This window comes from Echeneis naucrates, chromosome 10 (assembly GCF_900963305.1).
Source record: "Echeneis naucrates chromosome 10, fEcheNa1.1, whole genome shotgun sequence".
Lineage (NCBI taxonomy): Eukaryota > Metazoa > Chordata > Actinopteri > Carangiformes > Echeneidae > Echeneis > Echeneis naucrates.
In genome coordinates, this window is record NC_042520.1 from 3,203,061 (window position 1) to 3,224,231 (window position 21,171).

At 43.8% G+C, this 21,171-nt stretch overlaps 1 protein-coding gene across 1 annotated transcript in view; it reads left to right on the forward strand.

Annotated features, from left to right (window-relative positions):
• The first annotated feature begins 4,459 nt into the window (after positions 1 to 4,459).
• Positions 4,460 to 21,171, forward strand: part of ankrd50 (ankyrin repeat domain 50) — a 32,675-nt gene continuing 15,963 nt past the window's right edge. The window contains exons 1-3 of the mRNA XM_029512154.1: positions 4,460 to 4,495; positions 5,948 to 7,144; positions 18,738 to 18,970. Coding sequence (XP_029368014.1) covers positions 6,639 to 7,144; positions 18,738 to 18,970 — 739 coding nt within the window. The 5' untranslated portion in view covers positions 4,460 to 4,495; positions 5,948 to 6,638. The remainder of the gene's footprint in view (positions 4,496 to 5,947; positions 7,145 to 18,737; positions 18,971 to 21,171) is intronic.

Consider the following 21,171-nt stretch of genomic DNA (forward strand, 5'->3'; position numbering starts at 1 on the left):
TTGGCCTCTTATTTGACCAAATGGTGTGTGTTTATGCCTCTTTTTAAAATGTTTACCGTTTGTGCGGTGTTCACCGGACATCCATGGAAACTGTGGTTGGAGGGAGAACGGCACGTCAGAGGTTGTGTTTCTTGGTCAGAAAGAGGAAATTCTGATGCGTGTAACCGCACGCTCTGTCCCAAACAACAACGTTTGGATCTAACATCTCCACAGGAGGTTTAATGACGTCTAGAAAATAACAATCAGACATGAGTGAATGCGAACAACAAACGCACAAGCTGAACCTGCACATATGTATTAATGCCCCCCCCTTTGTACTGATTTAGTCTTCAAGTATTTTTTCATGACTCTGTAACTGAATACTTTTGAATTTTGGACTGTTATTTGGTAAAACAAACTATTTATACCTGGTACTTAAAGAGAAAAATGGAGAGGATAATTATTTACCCGGAGCATCAAAGCTCCTGTCTTTATTCTGTTTATTTGTTGGGGAGCACACATTAGCAGATGAAGTTTCATTTAAGGTCAAATCAGCGTTTTGGGATCAGCCCGGAGAGCAAAAAGAGATGTATGGCTTTGTTTATCTCGCCTCTGCTTCCACATGGAGCACCTCCAGCCCCCCCAAACCTCCCACACACACTCAGATGGATCCAACACAGATCAACAAAAAAATGAACAAACAGGTGACCTCTGCGTGTTTACAGTTGGGAAAACACTCGAAGTGTCTGAGAAAAATGGCCCTGAGAGCACAGTAGGCAGATGTGAAAGCGAAGAGTCTGAAAAGGGAACACAAAACTCCAACAAGGTACAGAGTACAAAATCTACAGGCTACACAGCAAAGATCCAAAATGTTGATCCAAACAGGCAGCTAAAGACAATGTGTGGATTCAGGAATACAGTACGTGGTGAGGAGCGGAGGAGGGAAAGACGGCAGAGTTAGAACGAGCACGCACACAAAAGACGAACAAGCCTGAAACCAGAAACCACGAAAACGAAGCTCATTAAAACGAGTCCCCGATGTAATCTGCAGGTTTGTTACAGAGCTGATGGTGGATGGCTGGTAAGTTTTGAGCAAAATGTTTTGTTTCCTCTCAATTCCACATTTTTAGTATCTCAATGGAGGGCTGGTTTTGCTCTTTGATAAATAAAAAAAAAGAAAGCCACCATATTCCAACAGGGACTTCCAGGTTATTCGCTGAGCTCATGACTCACACTGCGTTTATGGGACCTCCCTTATAGAGCTTCCCATATCAGATTTTAAGATGGCATTTTTATTGAAACTATGATGTACATCTGTGGACTGTATCTCACAGCCAGATTAATATTTAAGCCCCACAGGAGGAAAAAAAAAAAAAAACATTGGCTCTAAGAAATAAATATCATGCGAAAATTAAGAAGCAATAATTAACAAGCCTGCCTGTCGTGAGTAGAACTAAGATGTTTTTTCACTGAAACATTTTAGATATGGGCAACATGCATTTCTTAAGAAGCGTTTCATACCTCAGCTAGTTTAAAAAACTCTCATTAACTTTCAAATTCCATCCTCTTATATAAAAATTGACAATAAGTACATTTATGTGCAACAAATTGATGAATAGCCCCTCGTTGTTTGAAAATCCACTATTAGTCACGATGAATAGCTGTTATTGGATTCTGAATAATTGTTTTTGTGACACTAGGACTGAAATGGCGCTGCGTTTCTTCGTGTTCCCCTTCTGCAGATGCACCCTGACCTGCTCGTGTAAGCCATCGTCATATTTCCCACCGAGTCACTCTGCTTCATCCATCATTGTCATCAGACCTCTCAGTTAGAAAATGCTCTTGCCCTGTAAGTGAAGGTGTCGTTGAATAATCATCCACCTCTCAGAATCTCAATCTGTGTCCTTGAACAGCCTCCATCTCTCGTCTGAGGTTGCTGATCTTGTCCTCTGTCTGTTGTTTTTTTCTGCTTCCACACCGATTACATTTCCCCCCTCGCTTTGACTTGAAGCACACCAAAGCTCCAACAATGACCTCTGCGATATCTTAACTATAACCTGACGTTCACCTCAGATAAGCCCTCTCCCCAAACACGAGAGTTCAGTTTTAAAACGGAAACCGACTTCAGCACAAGACTGAATTATTCTCATGTGTGCACAGACGGCATCGGCAAGCGAGACACTTTCAGCTGCTACAAACCTGCTGCAGCTTCACCTCAAAGATGGAGTCCCTCAAGTGATTCTCCAGGGAGTGATAAATGCGTTGTAAGATCAGCAGCCTCCAGTTGGATCAAAAGACATCAACCCAAGATACCCGAGTTGCATCTCTGCTGGAGGGAAGAGAGAAAACAAACTTTTCGGAAATCTCCACGTTTCTGCTGTTTCGTTTTCAAAAGAGTCTGATGTAATTAAATTAGTTTCTTTCCCCAGCTCTGAGCGAGTTCAGCCATCTCAGAATTCGTGATTCAATCTTAAAATCCGATGTTGCAGGGCGCAGGGGTTTGTGATGCAATTTGCATTGCTGTGACACAATTGGGGGGCGATGGGAATAGAGGACATGACATGGGAGAGCATCTCAAAACACAGAGCATGTTTTATTTACGAATTATCAGCCTTCATCTTCGGGCAGCGAGGCAGTCGAACGCCTCCTCAAATTATAGTTAAAAGTAAGATCTGAATCCAAATCACACAACTGCCTGCTGTTACAGTGACAACATCTGGTGTGACAGCTGTGAAGTTTAAAAACACATCACAGTTAGCGGTTTGAAAATGGAAGCCCCCTCCCCCCAAGTCGTTTTTAATTTCGTATTATTCATTATGTATTACATTGAATTATGTTCAATTATTTTCTGATGGATTCACTAAAGTTAGCTTAGATTATCTAACTGTGAAAGTACTGAGTGGCTCGAGTTCCCATAAAGGCCTTTGCAGTATGACGAAGATGATTCTGCATTTTTGCTAAAAAAAAACAAACCCTAAAATAACAGAAAAAGTGGTGAAAGCTTCATCACAGCTGAAGTGGTAACTTTACAGACACAAGAAATCACTGATTAAGAGCAGGTTCACGCTCAGCTGTCCTGTGTTGTACTGTCAATCTGCTGGACATTAAAGCTGTCAGTGCTTCCTAAAAGGAAAAACCGAAGAGGGAGCGAGTTGTTGCATGTCATGCCAGCTCCAACACATGCTCCATCCAACCCAACAAAGTCCACACGTTCGCACAGATTTGAGGCGCAAGCGACAAATTCAACTTTTGGTTTAGTGCCTTTCTTTTCAGACTTCAGCGTCAGCGGCCACGTTTTGTTGTAGGTTTTGACAAACTGGTGGCAGGGAAATCTTTTCCATTCAAATGTTTATTTCCATGGCTGGATTTTAGAGTAGTCGTTGAGACCGTGGAGGTACAAGGTCAAGGAGGAGAGAGAGGAGCCCGATGAGACCAACAACATTTTAATCAATTCACTTTACCAAGATAACCAAGTTTGATGCACAAGTGCTAAAAAAAAAAAGACAAAAAAACAAAAAAAACAAAAAACAAATGTCTTTTTTTTTTTTTTCAGAAATGTCTGAAAAAAACGTTTTTCTTTGAAACCCAAAAGTCTATGTTAAACCTACCAATCCTATCATATCATATCTCTTATGTTGGAACATGTCAGGACATATTTTATATGATTTTGCATCATGTTCATGCATCTTCTTGAACCATACATCATGCAATATATCATATCATATATTTTATGTTACAAAACATATCATGTTTCATATAATTGTGTCATGTCTGCTCATCATATTACACCATGTATCATGTAAAATAATATATCATATCATATATTGTGTAATGTAATAAATCATATTCAAACCGAAGAAACTTAAAACACCAAGTAAAAAAAGCTGTGTATCAAATAAAGGTTAGGATGATAAATATGAAATTATTAGACTTTAAAACAAAGATAAAATATTTAGTTTTCTTCAGCTGTGGCTGATAAAGGTGGGCTTTAAAAGTAACGCTGTTAAACAAAGTGGAGTTCTACATATATATATATATATATATATATATATATATATATATATATATATTATAATGGCGACAACAGAGATAAAACTCCAAGTCCCACAAGGCCTTGCGCCGCTAGGTCACCGGCGTGCGCGTGTGTGCGCCCCGCATGCAGTCTGGAGAGAAATGCGGAGCGTTTGGAGGCGGAGAGTCAGTCGGCTTCACCGTGGAGCGGCGTCGGGCAGCAGGAGGAGCCGCCGCCGGCAGAGAGGACCGATCCGGGGAGGAGACATGACCGTCGACCCGACGCGCAAAATCCGCGCTTCGAACCGCACCGGAGGAAGAACCGGCCGCCCGGTCCGCCGCCCTCCGCCCGGCTTTTAAAACGCGGACCGAGAAGAGGAGGGTGTTGACTACGGACACACCAACAACAACCCCCCCCCCCTTTCATTACCAACACCAGCTCTCCAAAAAAAAAAAAAAAAAAAAAAAAAAAAAAAAAAAAAACAGCAAGAGGAATCAGAAAGAGGTGAGAGGAAAAGAAAGCCCGGGTCCTTCTTCTTCTTCTTCTTCTTCTTCTTCTTCTTCTTTATCAGAATATATTATCATTAGGAGAGGCGGCTCGCAGAAATCCGGTTCGGAGAGACGCTCCACAATTCGGTTTTTAATTGAAGTTTAAAGGAGACAGTTTTTGTTTTAAGCGCAACAACCGGTCGACGTTTGACGCGTATTTATTTCTGCTGAAAGCACCAAACTGTCGGCTCGTCCGGTCTGCTGTGTGTGTGTGTGTGTGTGTGTGTGTGTGTGTGTGTGGGGGGGGGTCTTTTCTTTAACAACAACAACAATAACAACAACAAAAAAAGCCTCCGTGGGTGTAAATTGTATCCCGGCTGACATGGGTGAGGTTTGTCTGCTCATACAAAAGACTTACGCCGCCTCTTCAGTCAGCCGGAGTGACTCCGTAGTCGTTTGGCTCCGGCTCTGGATTATTTGTCGCCTTCCTGCCTCGAAACACAACTGACCCCCTTTTTCTCTCTCTGTGTGTCTGTCTCCTCTTTAAAAAAAAAAAAAGAAAAAAGAAATGTGTGTGACATGTGATTCGCAGAGCTTTGTGTTGCAGGCAGGTAGCGCCCCAGAAAGGCTCAGGAAGGTGGAGATGGCAAAAAAAAAAAAAAAAAAAGAAAGACATGTTATTTGGCAACGTTACAAACTATCCAGCAAGATTGTGTGTATCTTGTGTGTTTGCATGTGATGTGTGTGTTTTGCTGGCTTGAGAGGCTGCGGAGTGTTTGCATTAGCTCTGGAATGGGGAAATAATTCTGCCAAAAAAGCCAGAGAAGCTCACATGTTGTGTCTTTTCCATCATCTCCGGATCAAACTCTGCAACCCTTTAAATAAATAAATAAATGACATGACAAATTTGCTGTAGTTTGGGGGGGGGGGGGGGGCTCCTCCACTTCCACCCATGTACCCGACTCCTTGTGAGAGCAGGAAAAGAGGGTCCTCTTATTTTGGACTTTTTCCTCCCTCCCACCCCCCCAACAGTCCAGGACGGATGTGGACTGTTTGGGATTTAAAGCCACATAGGAAGGAAAGGGGGGGGGGGGGGGGGGGGGTCAGTGGAGAGACTAGAGAAACTGGACGAACTCCTGCCAAGAATTTAGTTGCAGGGCAGGCAGGCGGGCCGGTCGTGATTGTAAGGGGGGGGGGGTGTGGAGGATGAAAGCACTGAAAATCAGCTTGCCCACCTCCTGTAGCTGCAGGAGAAGAGTTAAATATCTGATAGACTGACCTGCACAATAAGTGCCGTCACACTGTTGCGTCTCCGCCTTCACCTCTGCTCCCCCGGCCGCAAATTTTTGCATTAACAAACCCTCCTTTTAAGTAATTAAGATGCATAATTGTGCGTTAGCAGAAAGCGTGGCCTTGTGTTTGAGTTCGTGTCCTAATTTGGCCTTTGTTTCTGTCTCTTGTTTTCCAGGGAAGGAGCCAGACGTAGCATGTTATTGGAGAAACTGACTCTGCGCTGGCAGTCTCTTTCATGCTAATGTAATGGAAACGGGCTTTGGTCACCCCCGGTAGCATCTGAAATGCATCAGCGGAAATATATCAGCAGCTCCCATGGCTAATTGTATCAAGCGGTGGCGGCTCGAGTTTGCCAGTGGATGCACTCAAGAGCCGGGTGCCCTGCCATGCCCCGCGCCATGCTAAGGCAACACGTCCATAATAACAAGGAGCACTCGGTTCAACCAGTGGGAAAGCTCTGGAAAAAGTTGGTGGAAAATCTATGGTTTGAGTCTTTTCTTTCTTTCTTTCTTTCTTTCTTTTTCTTTTTTTTTTTATTTTGACCTAGATATTCTGTAGTTGCACCAAAGCTCGGCTGCTTTTTCCTGCCAGGCTTCTTCTTCCAAGTTGCATTCATCCTGGCTTCTTCTTAACGTCGATACCGAGGACAGTTGATTGCAGTCTCCATTCCAAAAGGAAAGCTTTTGCGTTTGTTTGTTTGTTTGGCTTTTCTTTTTTCTTTTTTTTTTTTTTTTGGGAAGAGGGGCCCGGCAAAATGGATTTCCGAATTTACAGCTGGCCTTTGTTGGACTTGAAAATGTGAGGGGCAGGGATGAAGGGACCCCAATGAAGAGGAGGAATAGGTGGAACAGCAGCACAAGATCAAAATGGCCCAAACCAGTTTGCTGCAGGGGAAACGCTTTTACTGCCGGGAGTGGGTCTTCCATAAGATCCAGCATTGCCTCCAGGAGAAAACCAACAACCTCAGTGGAGTGACCAGCACTCCCAGCAAGCAGCCGCCTCCGGTGTCCGGCGGGGGTGCGTCCAACCCAGGTAGCCTGACGGCGGGATCCACAAAGTCAGGTGCCTCCTGGGGGGTGCTGCTGGTGGGAGGGCCAGGGAGTGGGAAGACGGCGCTGTGCACGGAGCTGCTGTGGCCCACATCTGCGCAGGGAACCCACCGGGGTCTGCACCAACAAAGCCTGGCTTTCCACTTCTGCCGGGCGGACGACTCGGACACGCTGTGTGTCGGCGGGTTCATCCGCGGTCTGGTGGGTCAGATCTGCCGCAGCGGGCTGGTGCCGGGTTACGAGGAGAAGGTGCGTGACCCGGCTGTGCAGAGCACTTTGCAGCCTGGAGAGTGTGAGCGGAACCCCACTGAGGCTTTCAAGAGGTAAGCGCACACACACAAATACACTTCAGCTGTTCTTAAGCTTCCTATTCCAGCCGGTGGGTTTCGCGGATCCACCCACCTTCAGACAAACAGAAGGTGTGATCCTCGTTGTTGTTGTTGATGCTCATCAGTCATAATGAAACCAAACGAGGATTCGCAGCTTTTCTCAGCTGTGCATCAATTGAATGTGTCAAAAATTTGGACCGAAGGTTGGACAAAATAAAGACATCTGCAGATGTTACTTTTTAATCTTTCACTATTCTCTAACATTTCACAGAGATATATTTGGAGGGGGGGCTAACGGAGGTGGATGAGTGTTGCAGCACTAAATGAAATCTCCTATAAAAACAAGAGCTGCTTCATTTTCACTTCCAGGAGACACGTCTGTTTTCAAACACTCGTCTGTGACATCTTTCCTAGAAACATGCAACAGCTCTGGTGTTTCCAGGTGCCGTTGGAAATCTAGGAATTTGGTTTGGCTGGAAATGTAAAATGCAAAGCAAACCCTTCCCCCTCCCTCCCTTGCTCGCCACCTCCTGACCCTGATGCACCCCTCCCCCTGTTTTTTTTTTTTTTTTTTTTTTTCCCCCCCTTCTTCCTCCCCCCTCCTCTTTACTGCTGCTCACACTCATCACATAGCTCTGCCTCGGCAGCCCTTTCCACTTATTTGATATCGTGGTTTTGTTGGTTTTCCCCCCTGGTGAGGCATGTTGGGTGGGACTGCCCCCGCTCGGCTTCTGATTCGAGAGAGGTCAGATATTTTTAAGTGGCTGCCGAGCTCAGGTGGCCCGAAACCCGTGAGGAAGGAGCTTTGAACTGCGACTGACTCACTTGCTGATTGACTTTCTGGCTTGCTTGCTGACCTGAGTCACCGAGCTGCAGAAAGATGAGGTAAAAACTCGAAGTACAGTAGGGTTGCGGACTTCCAGCGCCTTGCCCGGGCATGTAACATGATCAACACGGACTGTTATTGTAGACACAGGCTTTAGACGGAGCTGCGCGTGAGCTTGTGTCTATGTGGGTTAGTTGCACGACTTGTCTTCGCAGCCCAGGTCAGGCAGTCTCTGCAACACCGGCTGGAATGCAGCACTGAACACACACACACACACACACACACACACACACACAGTCACGTTTCTCGTCTGGCCATCTGGTGATGCTTATTGCACCATCGCAACATCACACACGGGAGGGGGCGGGATAAGTAGGTCAAACGTTCAGCAAGGTAAATCATTTTTTAAATGTAGACAACAGTCAACAGCTCAGCCCTCACCTTTCTTTTTTTGGGGGGGCATACTACTTTCCAGAGGAAGAGAGCGCTCTGCTCTCCTTGTCATCCGATCGTAATCCTGCGGCCTCTGCAGATGACTCTGACTTCAGTTTGACCCTCTCAGATAAAATGCAGGTTACTGTAGGAGGACATAAACAGAGACTGAGCCCAGCGGGGACGGACTTCTCACTTCAGCTCTGCTCTGTGTCACACTGGGTGTCGGCCTTTTATGCGGACGGTCACATTTAGCTCAATCCGGCCTCGTGAAGCAAATATTCAGTCACACTTAAGACCCCAGGCTCTGCGTTTGCAAGACAACAGGGTGCTTATCGTTGATTGCCTGTTTCATTTGTGAGACAAGTAGGCACTTCTTTGAAAGCCTTATCACCATCTCAGGTGCAAAAACGTCCCGGGCACCGTTGTACGTAAATAACTTTAACGGCTCCCCTGCTGGTGTAGATGCTATCTGCTGTCATAGAAGCCAAGATTGTCGGTTGTGTCTGGCACTAACATGGGAAAAAGAGAAACCAGAGCAAGAAATGGAAGCGTGTAAAAGTTTATTATTATCCCAACATTATAACCACTAATTCACATCAGGGATAAAGAGTCACGGAGGGGGGGCGCATACCTCTTTTTGATTGAACAGATTGAGACCTGTACTTTACTCAATAAAAGTTATACGAGTCTGAACCAACCTCTCGCCCTTAACCCCACTTGTAGCTATGATTTTAAACGTCAGCTTGTGACTTAATGCATGAGGCCCTGCCAAATTCTTTAGCTTAGTCAAAGGCAAACAGCTCTGTTTGTTGATAGTAATCACCAGTCGTGTGTTAATACATTGAAACTGGTTCAGACATGGGTTTACGTGCACTCTGTGCAACCTGATCGTAGCTTTTCCCATCTGTGCATCTGCAGCTGGAGCCAGCCAGACTTTGGAAGTTTTTAAAGTCCAGTTTTTGGATTTTCTACTGACAGATCCCCTCGCAGCGTACACACATGTTCCCACGTTTTACTGTTGCATTTTTACGACCTTAAGTCTGTGTTTTATGGCTGTTTTTGAGAGTCAAACTATATGAAGTAAAACTTGGTGGCATGTTGAACTTATACTTAAATTAAAGACAAATATATATATATATATATATATATATATTAACTATATGCAAAAAGTTCTTGAATTCAACATATCATTGATCTAAAAGTGGCCAATAGAGGAAAGTGCTCATTTGAAAAAAAAAAAAAAAAAAGGTGATGTAATTGATTCTGAAGCTGACCAAAGTTCATTTCAGTTTAAAGAGACATTAACATGAATTATTTTAGCACCATACAAACAGTTTGGACCCAGAGCAACAGGATACTTCCCCTCTCATCCAAGAGATTGAGAACTAAAGAAGTTCAGTTAACTTCATAGAACTGAAGGAGCCTATAATTGTCTCTGTTTTTTTTTTTTTTTTTAAACCAAATTTAGTTTTTTTAAAAATGCACCCAGCAGATCTTGAGAAACTCAGCTTGCAAATGAGCCGTTAGGATGTCTGTAGCTTTGTGATGTCACAACAAAGCAGTCATGGCCCTCAGCCGTTCCACAAGCCCAGTCCACCTGGATCCAGTATCACAAATCCACTATAATTTAGTTTGATAAGCGGCTCAGATCCTCTGACCTGATGTTACGATGAAATAATTTTTATTTATGAAAACCCCAAACAGATCCTCTTATAGATATGACTTCAAATAAAACCATTTTAGTAACAATTTATTCACATTTTTATTCACAACTCATCCACATGCAGTTTTATTTCAGCAGCAACATGGACGCCTGCTGTTGCAGGTCAAGCGCTGCAGTTCTCCACATATAAGACGCCTCTCAGCGGGCGTCTGCTCCGAGTCCCCCAGCATGAGCTGATGTCTGGTTCAGGCCGACTCACTCGACTGCTTCGGTGGGTCACATTCATTGCCATGGCTGCTATCTGAAGACCTTGGCAGTGGGATTGTAGTTTGTCACCAAGGATTTCGTTCCTAGACAAAACCAAAGCACATTCTTCCGTCTCATTAGTCTTATCAAGGGCCGCTGCCGTGTTTTGACTGGAGTTTGGACGAATTTATGAGGTTTAAACAACCAGTCAGCCTCCTGTCATCCAAACATCTTTTACTTTCTCCGCTTCAGGACAAAAGAAGTGGTTTCAAATAGGTGGAATTAACCTTGTCATGTGGGTCAAGCTAAAAGCAACACCTTTTTTTTTGCTGATTTTAGCTTTTGGCCAGACAAAGCTGTCCTTTAGTCCTCGGTGTGACTTTACATGGATCTGCTGTCAGCCTGTTCAGCACTGAGCATGACTTTAAGTTTATATTCCAGCTAAATCAGTTTCTATTTCTTCGCAAAGGGCACAGACTTCAGAGATGATGAATGATGGTGGCTTAAAGATGTAAAGTTTCTTGGCGTTGGTGTTTCATTCCCTCGGCATGTCTGCGGAAGAAACTGATGGTTTATCTTGGATGATTTTTTTTTTTTTTCTTCTTCTACCAAATGGTTAAAAATAGAGATTTTTCTGGCAGCCATGTCAAGCATTTTGTTGCAAACGCTTGCCTGGTGCTTTGCTTCAAACAACTGATAATTCAGATATGTAATCATAGCAGAAGTATGATTACATCCAGTTTTGTAGTGTCTTTAAAGTTATCATTTTACAGGACAGCGTAACATTACTGCCTTACAGCGAACCCTTTTTTTTTTAAGTTATTGGCTCTTGCAATACAGGAAATTGTAAGGTGCAAAGCCAGAGATATAAATAAATATGAAGACGTCAGCAAAGATGACGTGACATCCTGAGATCTAATGGTTTCCTAAATGAGAGACACCCTCTAATAATGTGACATTAGTGGAAAGCAGTCCTTTCACCGATCAGCCTCCTTTTGTCTCGACACGGTTCAAGTCGGGGCACATTTAAATCTCAAGTAACGACAATTTTTATAAGTTGGTGAAGGAGATTTGTGGCTCCCCTTTGTGTTGAATTTTGCACGACGGACGGCCGTTCTTATTGAGGTTAAGAGATGTAAAATAAAAGCCCCCCCCCCCCTGCCCCCAGCCCGCCTCTGGACTTTTCATGTGGTGCATGGCTGTGGAAAACTTGCTGCTGCAGATCAGGGCCACATTTAACAAAAAAAAAAAAAAGACTCTCTGTGTGATGCATCAACTTCAATTGAGCAGATGAGGAGAAACAGCAGCGCTGGTGCGACTGCAACGATGACTCAGCAATCTGAGGCCAGCCTCTGTCTCCATACCACCGGTGCTGTGTGTGTGTGTGTGGGTTTATTTGTGTCGATGTGGATGTGCCTACGTCCTTGTGTAGGCATACGCAACTCATTCATGTTATTGTCATCCCACTCAAAAAGTACACTGAGAAATCAGAGTGCTGAAACTTGTGAATCAGATTCATTCATGAGGGTGAAGGAAGGCTGTACTTTCCAAACAAGCATTTGGTCTACGGATGTTATAAAACAGGGGAAAATGTGCATTATTTGTACTCACGGCCTTTGTATAAGTCTTCACATTGATTTTGTCCAACCAGCAGTCCGCCTCCAAAAGACATTTTACTCTCAAAGAGGGTAAAAAAGCAGCAAATATTTTATCTACAAGCAGTGAACCATTTGGTGTTTTCACTTCAGTCTTTATCTAAATGGTTAAATTTGCGAAAATGTGGTTTGGATTTCACATTTTTCACATCTATATTAAATATTCATGAAAAATAATATGAAAAAAACAGCTTTAAAGTCAAACTCAACAATGCCAATATTCTTAGCACAGCGTTGGCTTGATCACATCTGTGAAACAAGTGTCAAGAACAAAAGCGAAATCCTTCTGAGCCTTGATTGGAGGCTGCAGATGTGAGGCGTGCCCACTTCAAGAGCAAAACAAACAAACTCAAATTTAATTTACTTCAAATTTTGCCGAAATATTTATTTATTCGCTTCCTCTCAGTTGATTTGGGGCTAAAAAAATGACTAAGTGGTCTGTATTCAATATAAAGGGTGTCTCATTGATGATGTGTGGTTGCCTCAGAGCTACATTGTTCATCTTTCCTGTTCCAGAGCTCACACTGCTGCCCTTTGTTACAGGAGTTGAGGTAAAGCTGTGCACAGAATCCCGTCTTTGCTGGCAGGTTTTATCAGCCGAGGTTGAAGATCTGGGCGAAAAGTGCACATTTGTATGAGGCAGTATGGACAGCTGTGCGTCTGTGTATACAGCTGGAGGGGAGCAGAGAGTGTTTTTGGAGGCAAACTCAGCCAGGAGGTGTCGGCAGGGAGGAGAGAGAGCGAGTTTTTTTTGGGGGGGGGTGAAAAGGATGAAATTTCAGATTCCTTTGACAGTATTGGATAGCCAGCCAGGAATGCACACCTCGTCTGGGTTGGGAAGAGCTTCGGGGATTTGGAATAGTTATCTGAGGTATGTGTGCTGTCCAGAAGAGAAGTGTGCCCGTTTACAAATTTGCAAATCATTAATGGGATTCACTGTAGAAGTTATAATCTTGATGACTGGATGAGCCACGTTTGAGCATTTTAATCAAGTTCATTTAAAATAATTGGAATTTTAACAACCCATTAACAAGGTAAATACGTTGACTGGAAAGGGCAAGTCTCGAGGGAAATGTACTGTTTAACAGCAACAGCTTGGTGTGATGTAGTTGAAGGAAATGGTGTGATTTCAGATGCAGCCCCCACCCACATAAAAACAATGTGGTCACTGTCTGTAATTAGTCCCAAGACGATGTTTGGAATCAGGAACATCAGTTGAGGTTTGTCAGATCGGTCAGTTAATGGCTGATTTTGAGAAAACAATTTGGGCTGGTGTTGGAAAGTTGAACAGTTGTTTTTGTGTGAGCGAAGTCGCCCAGATTTGGCTCCATCACATTTCACCCCCCCCCCCTTTCCTGACCAGGCGGTCTCCAGGACAGACAGCTGGAGACATTTGTCTGCTGAGGAATCCAGCAAGGAATTGATTGTGCAGATCTATTAAAGCTGAGATCAAATTCTCACATCGTCCAGCACGTTTTAAAGAACAGCAGCGAGAAGCAGTTTTTAACTGGCTACAGGACTGTTCAAAGTGTAACCGGTTTCTTTAGTTTTTTTTTTTTTTTTTTTTTTCAACGTCTCGTGTCATTTCGTGAGATAACCTGCTTTTGGCAGCTTGCAGCAAACACCTGCTTTGGCATGACTGACTGAGGTGTGGCTCAAAACTCAGAAGTTCCAGCTTTCACGTTTTCACATATTGAGTCTGAAAATCCTTTGAAAACAAAACTGGTGCCAGTAAAATTGTGAAAAACTGAACGCTCGTACGAAACGATTTTACTTGTTAACCAAAATAAGGACGACCAGTCGGTATTTTATCAACACAGGCACTCACGGAAGAACTTAAATACAGTTTTAGTGCTCAAGAAGTATCAAGGTTTGAAACAACTTTTTGTTTCAAACCTTGATGGATTTAAAAAAAAAAAAAAAAAATCATAATAAATGAAAGCTTTTCTAATTCGATGGCGTGTTTTCTGTTTAGCTAGTGAAGGTTTCATTATAGTTCAGGATTAGGTTCCATATTAATGCTGTGGAAGTATCAAAGGTCAATCAGTCCACAGAGAAACAGGACTTCTGTAACTTTGTGAAGTCGTAAAAAAGGATCCGGTTTCTTGCCTGAAATCTGCTGTACTTTCACTTGACCATTCACAAATATGTCTTCTTATAGGTGTCGACACACAAGAAGTGCGAAATGTGGGACATGCCAGGTTTAATCTCTTTTGCATGTTTGCGTGCCAACATTTGCTAATTAGCGGTGAACGCAAAGTGCACCCGAGGCTCATTGGGAGTGTTACCGCTGGATTTTAGCAATAAACTAAAGGTCTGGATAGATTTCACAGCACTCCACCCAGCAGTTATTAAGTCTGGGCCAAAGTGATGGAATGACCGGCCGACAGACCAGAGGACGTGATATTACCATCCCTGCAGCCGTGCTGGCAGAGACGGAGAGCCAAAGATTCATCAAATTGGACATTAGCGAACTGCAGCTGAATCTCTAAACCACGAGAGGACTGTCTGAGATACGAAGCTTCACATCAGGGGAGATGTTGATAAACTGCATTTTTAATCTGAATAATGCCGTCTTGGTTTTAAGCTCATTTGTGCTTCGACATGATGCAGTTGTTCAAGCGTAACAAGGATTTATTTAAAATGCTGCCCGATTCTCCACTCAGTTGTTTTGAACAAATGATTATAATGGCCGTTTCTGTAGTTGTGAAAAGTAAGTAATTTACAGCTTCAAGGTCCACATCCTCTGAGGGGTTATCTGTCTGATGAAAGGCCCTCAGCACAAATTAATGTAAATATGTCTGTCTGCAGCTTACGTAATTGCAGCATTCTGCCCTTGTGTAACCGCCCCGAGTCGAGCTTTTGATTTGTAAAATAAAAGATGAATAAATAAGCTCAATTAAATGCATATACACATTGAGGGAAAAACTGCGAGGAAGGCTTGGATTTGGAGTTGATGGAGCTGGAGAGAGATGATAACAGATTGTGGAGCACGCAGGAGCATATGGAGGATATAACAGGAAGAATACGGTTAAACCGACGGAGCCTGGCTGTTGATAACATTTGCTCTCCAGCACCAGTCACTCCTGTTGTCCTCATCAGCGTGATTACTTTGAACAAAATGATTGCTGGAGCGTTATGCGTAATGTAAGAGTCCTATAAGAAACATGCCAGGATAGAAAATCTGCAAGGTTGTCTCTTTCACTTTGGACGAGCCGGCCTGTGAGTCAGCTGTTGTCGCTCCGTTCTGTGGCACTAAGCTCTCCTGATTTCCTCAAAGATGCTGAGTAGGTTTCCTCCAAATTGGCCCAATGCAAAATGAAGAGATGCTGGTGGAGGGGTTGATAGCAGGGGGGGGTTCTTATAATGAAAAGACCTCTGGTTTTTAACTGATAATGGTGGACAGCTTTGTCAGTTTTGCTCTTTGAAGTGATTTGTCTGAAGTGGAGAGCTGCACTCAGCCGCCGGCCGTCCTTCCATTAACGGAGCAGTTTTCGAGGCCAGACGGGCATTGTGTGTTTCATCCTGTGCATTCTTGAGCCTGTGCTTGAATCCTGTCTGGTCAGTGTTGATGTGTGTGAGTGTTTGGTGGCGGCGGCGGCGGTTGGGTATGTGACATGGATTTTAAGGCTCTGCGCCCGCTCCATAAAATGAACTGTGTAAATTTGTAAGGCTCTGGCTCGGTGCCCAGCACTGCCCCGTCGGCCCAGACATCTTCACTAAGCGTCACACTGAAAGCTTCACTTTGCACATTGTGGAGGGTGCAATGGCCGCCGCCGTTACGAGCGTAGCACGACAGATGGCGGGTGCATTAGATACATTTCACATCCCCATTCTTCCCCACATCATTTTTATTTATGAATTTTTTTTTTCTTGTCTTGGCATCAACTTGGGCATATGTTGACGACTTGAGCGAGAACCAAAATAGTTGGCACAAATGTCCAAGACCACCATGTGTGGCTGAAATACTTTTAATTTTCTGGCTCAGGTATGCCGCCGGTTTGTATGGCAGACTAAATCAGCTTTTCCTGAGCTTATTTTCTCTCCATCTCCAGTGTCCCGTGGAGTTTTCTTTGTCCGCAGTCCTCCTCTTTTGACTCTTTGACAGCCCAAAAGTAGCTGAATTGTAATAGAAGAAAGGCTCTTTGTTTTGCCCACTTGCTGTCACCGTGGATTTGATTGTCTCAGTAGGCAGCGTGGCCCCCAAACACAACCATTCACACACATTGACACACAAGTCACCCCTGCGGATGGACAATCCTTTTGGCAAAGCTCCCAGATGGCACTGCAGGTCTCTCCGTGGGCTGCGGCCATCAGAAGGCGTGATTGACTGCGTTTCTGAAAGGCTGAGCAACATCACGACAGAGCGTGAAGGTTGGACAGCTTTGGCTTAGCCTTTCTGTCCCGCTGAGAGTTCAAGCTGTTGGGCAGGGTGGAGATGTGTCGGAGGGGGGGAGTGCTGAATACAAGCTGAAGATTGTGGAGAGAAAAAAAAAAGATTTAACTGCCCATTGTGTGGCTGAGGAGGAAGCTTGTGTACATTTTGAAGGGTTTTGTTGAAGTTGATTATGCATTCAGAAAATTCCAGCTTCTGAAAAAAAAAAAAAAAAAGGCAGAAATATGGAGATGTCGTCGTGGACACGCATTTCAGCAACTTGTTGTCACTCTACGCTGAAATCAAAAAGCTTCACTGACAGTCTGATCAACAAAATCTTATCTCACGACGAGTACATTACGTTGTCTGCTGGAATCATATCTTTATCAGTGATCCTCGAGTGGAGCAGTCGGCGGTTTAGTGTCGCCTCACACTATGACGGTCGTGGGTTTGGGTTTGGAACCCCAGGCCAGCGTGGGTTCCCTCCCACAGTGCGAGGACAAGCAAATGTAGTTAATTGGTGACTGTAAAATCCCTGTAGGCCTGATTAGCGGTTAGTGTCTCCGTGTCAGCTCTGTGGACTCCACGCTCACCTAATGTCAGCCTGGCTGAGAATGGATTTCAGGACAGCTCAGAAGGAGTCCCAGACTTTTAAATCACACTTGTGCAGCAGTTTCTTTTGGAGATGGAAAAAAATAAAAGTGTGTCTGTGGTGGGGGGGGTTGAACGTCAAATTAATTGACCTTGCGTGTCGCGCTCACATTTCAGTGATGGTGTGAACAGGATATTCTGCACAGCCCTACTTTGCCCCGACCATTTCTGCTCCCATGTGCTTGAGGATAATGAAGTTGGGGTGAGATGTGAGCTCAAAGTGGTAGCTCTTTGGAGGAAAAAAAAAAAGGGAATTGGAAACACGGGGTTAGTGACAGGCTGTTGAGCATCCAGTGGAAGGCTCACTAAAACAGTATTTCCCTGTTTTATGACTTCGCTTACAAGCAGTGCCAGTTCAATTAAGGATGACTGGTAGTCAAACAGACCGTCCCATCATCCGGAAGGTGACCGATTTTTATCTGCGCAACAGCTACCCGTGAAAAGCCTCGCATGCCCCGAGGCCGCCTCTACTCTCCAGTCTAGTTTTTCATGTCGATTAATTGATTTGTTCAACCCTCTTTAAATGTTTAATTAACCTACACCCACATTAAAATGGCTCTAATATGAAGTCCTCAGATCCTTTATCTCGACCAGTTGAGCTGGAAGTAATTTTATGAGTCTCGGGAAATGACATTCTGCCAAACGCACCTTTTATGACTTCAAAACTATTGGTGCCCCTGACAGTGGAACAGATGTCTTGGTAGCATAAACATCATTTCACACTCCAAAATATGCATTTTGTAAGCTGTCTTGCTTCAGCGCGTGTGTGAAGTTACACATTAGCACTGGAGCAAGTAGATTCTCTGCGTGGTTTGCAGTTTTTTTGCACTGATATGAGGTTAATGTAGCATTTAAACCGTGTCCCGGGGCTGAGTTTAATGGCCGTTCTTATTCAGAGGAGATTTGTTTAGATTTGACTTGGATAAAAATCTTTTTGTGTCTAGTTGTGTTGATAGCTGATATTGAATTTTTTTTTTCTTTTACATCCTTGAAATTCGTGCTGAGGCTGAACATTTAGCTCAAAGTTTTTGGGCTGCTCTGGATGTTTGTGTGAGCTCAAATCATCTGCGGCGGGCCTGTTAATGGCTGCAGTTTGGGTGGGAAGCACAATGGAGATGTTACATTATTAACATTATAATAGCAGAGCTGGATAGAATAACCTGCTTTGGCTCAGTGGAATAACAGTAGGCCAGCTTAGAACAGATCATATTTATAAATGCTCTTTTAAGTTCAATTTGGCCACGTTAGTTTGTCAGAAAGGGAGTTGGCTAAGGAGCATAAATGCTGATTTTGCGGGCAATTAGCCATCTTTATTTTAAGATTGTTTTTATTTTAAGGCTGTTTTCTGAGCTCAATGTCCACATCAGCCAAAATGACTTCCTGGTTTTGATCATCAGATGACCAGCGGTAAGGCTAAATAACGGCCTGTCGTGAGGATTCACAGTGGCACATCTTTGTAGATTGACCATTAATTTACAGAATACCTCAGGAGAGTCTGATATTGTCATTTTTCTGATACAATAGACATGCAGATTAAATCCTTATTGAGGAAAATAGCCATTTAATAGTTCAAAAGAATGATTAAGAGTTTTTTGCTTTTGGACTTATCTGAGTGCATTACCTCGACCAACAACAGTATTCTCTCATATGTTTCTATCACAGAAAGCTTAATCTGTCTGGTAAATCTAATCAGTGAGCTGAAAACGTGACGTTTCTGCCCGTCTTTGTTTCCTCAGATGCGTCCTTTTGCCCCTCCTGAGCGTGAAGCCTCCTCAGCAGTCTCTCTTCCTCCTCGTGGACTCCATCGATGAAGGCTGTCAGTCGAGTGAGGGGGAGCAGAGGTCGACGCCCGGCTCCCCCAGGACCATCGCTGAGCTTCTGGCCAGCCATCACGAGTTCCTGCCGCCTTGGCTGCTGCTCATCTGCTCGGCGCGGCGACAGAACAAGGCCATCACCAAACTCTTCACAGGTAAATATTTAACGATGAGGGCCTAATGATATCAAGCTTAAAATGTGTTGTGTCCTACATTTGAGGGGTTAATGACAGCTCAACTGATCTGGTGCGCCGACACAGTTTGATATACGAGGCTGTATCGGAACTTGTCATGCTTCTTGCGGCCACGTTTTGTTTTTTGTTTTTTTTCTTTTCTGGTTTGTTATGATACACTTCACCTGAATTTGCGGTTAAAAGCAAAGCCTGCGTCGTTTTTCCCTTTTTCCTCACATTGTGTCCAAAGAGATTCAGGTCACCGCTGCACAGCAACTTCGCAGCACTTCCTTGACTTCGTATGACACCGTGCCGTACCAGCTGCTATTATTTCCTCGTCAGCCTGGCAGCCCACTCTGCGGTGATGAGCTGGCATAACATTTCATCAAGAACCTCGCTGTGTGGGAGGAAGCCTCCTCCGCAAGCTCGCACTGCCGCATCCCCCATCTTACCTTTCCAAAACCGCTGAATGTGGGAGCTTCTCATGCCCTCGCAAACCATTACGTAATATCCCAGCAGCCTCGGCAGCAGTTCCTGTGCTGCTCCCCGCTCAGGAGATGCGTGAAGTCAGGTTCAAAGCTGAATGGGCTACATGGGTTCTTCTTTTTATTCACTGGATAGGATGGATTAGATGATGATGATGAAGAACAGAATCTGCCTTTCTATCTTTTTCCTGGTGTTGCTTATAGACGGACACAGTCGGTTGGTAATCACCCAGATTACCGTGTTCCCATTCTGGCCTGTGTTTAGTAGATTGCAGCAATATTTTGATGGTGAGATGCAAATTTTCTAATAGCTGGGAAAACAGTGCATATTGTGTACATATCCATTTCATGCATAACTGTCATAACGCAGTTTGCAGCCTGGCGTCACCGTCATCGCAGTTCACGTTAGACTCAGTGTCACGTGTAGTTGGAAAGTTGGCTTCAACGTTTGGGATTGAGTGAAAGTGGAGGTGTCAGACCGGTGTAGATCTGAGCGGCAGTAACGGAGGGAGAGGGCAAGTTTTAATTTTAGGACACCAGAACTCTCCTTGAGTCTTTTTGGGGGGAGCTGTACGTCTCATTCAGCAAAACTGACTGTGAAGCAAGCTGCCCGTTTTGTAATTGCAAAGACACACCCACCCACGCGTTTCCTCTAACATCAAAGTGTCGATGTAGGTGCCTGTGCTAGATTAGATTCTGGATCGGTATCAGACTGTAATATGTTTTCCAAAAACTTTCCAGCTCATAGACTAGAACTTTTTTTTTTTTTTTTATTTTGCTTGATTTCCTTTCAGCAGCAATTTGTATTCACTCATATTTTCCCGGTTTATCCTGTTGGTGCGTGCTGTCTGCTGTGTCTGGCCCAAACCTCAGTTTTAAATCGTTAGATTTTATCGGGAGTGTGTATAAAGTTGACAGTGTGTCAGCAGGAGAATATATGGCCATATATGCCACTAATGTAAATGCTAATGGGGATTTTTGTAACTGGGGATCTGTAACTTATTTCTGAGATTTTGTTGGTGATTGCCAATTTCTTTTTCTGCACTCGTGTTTGTAGCTGATGAGCTGTCTGTTCTTTTTATTTTTGATGTGATTTGAAGGGAATTTAATCTTGGAACAATCTGATAAACAGCAGTTATCTTATTTAGTTTGTTTATTTATTCATTCAATGATTTTTTTTTTTATAATTTTTTTATTTTCTTTCTTTCTTTTTTGGACCGAGGCTCAATACTCCGTCTTTGGCGATGGCTGAGTTTACGCCAGTTTTCCGGCTTTTGCTTTCTTTACTCTTTATTTTTTGGAGGGGCATAAACATGCTGCTCCAGATTTTAAACTGCAGTTTTGCGTTGGATCTCATTGAGTTTGTGCATTGATATGCCCCTACAGACGAATGAGCCTTGGCCTTTCTCCTCCCTGATGCAGCATCTTTGCTTTGTCTAGATTCAGTCTTCCGCTTTAAGTTCAGTACTGGAATTTCTTCTGCAAGACTGGCTTTCTTTCTTTTTTTTTTTTTGTGTTCCCCTTCTCACACATACACAGATGTAGACTTAGACACAAAAACACACTCACCCACTTACTGTGTCCTCCATTAGCTCGTATGCCTTATTATGAACACGGGAGCCTGAATGCTCCTTATTCATGCGGCACTGAGCCCAAAATAGACCAAAAGACTTCAGGGTATCAAATTGAGTCCAAGTG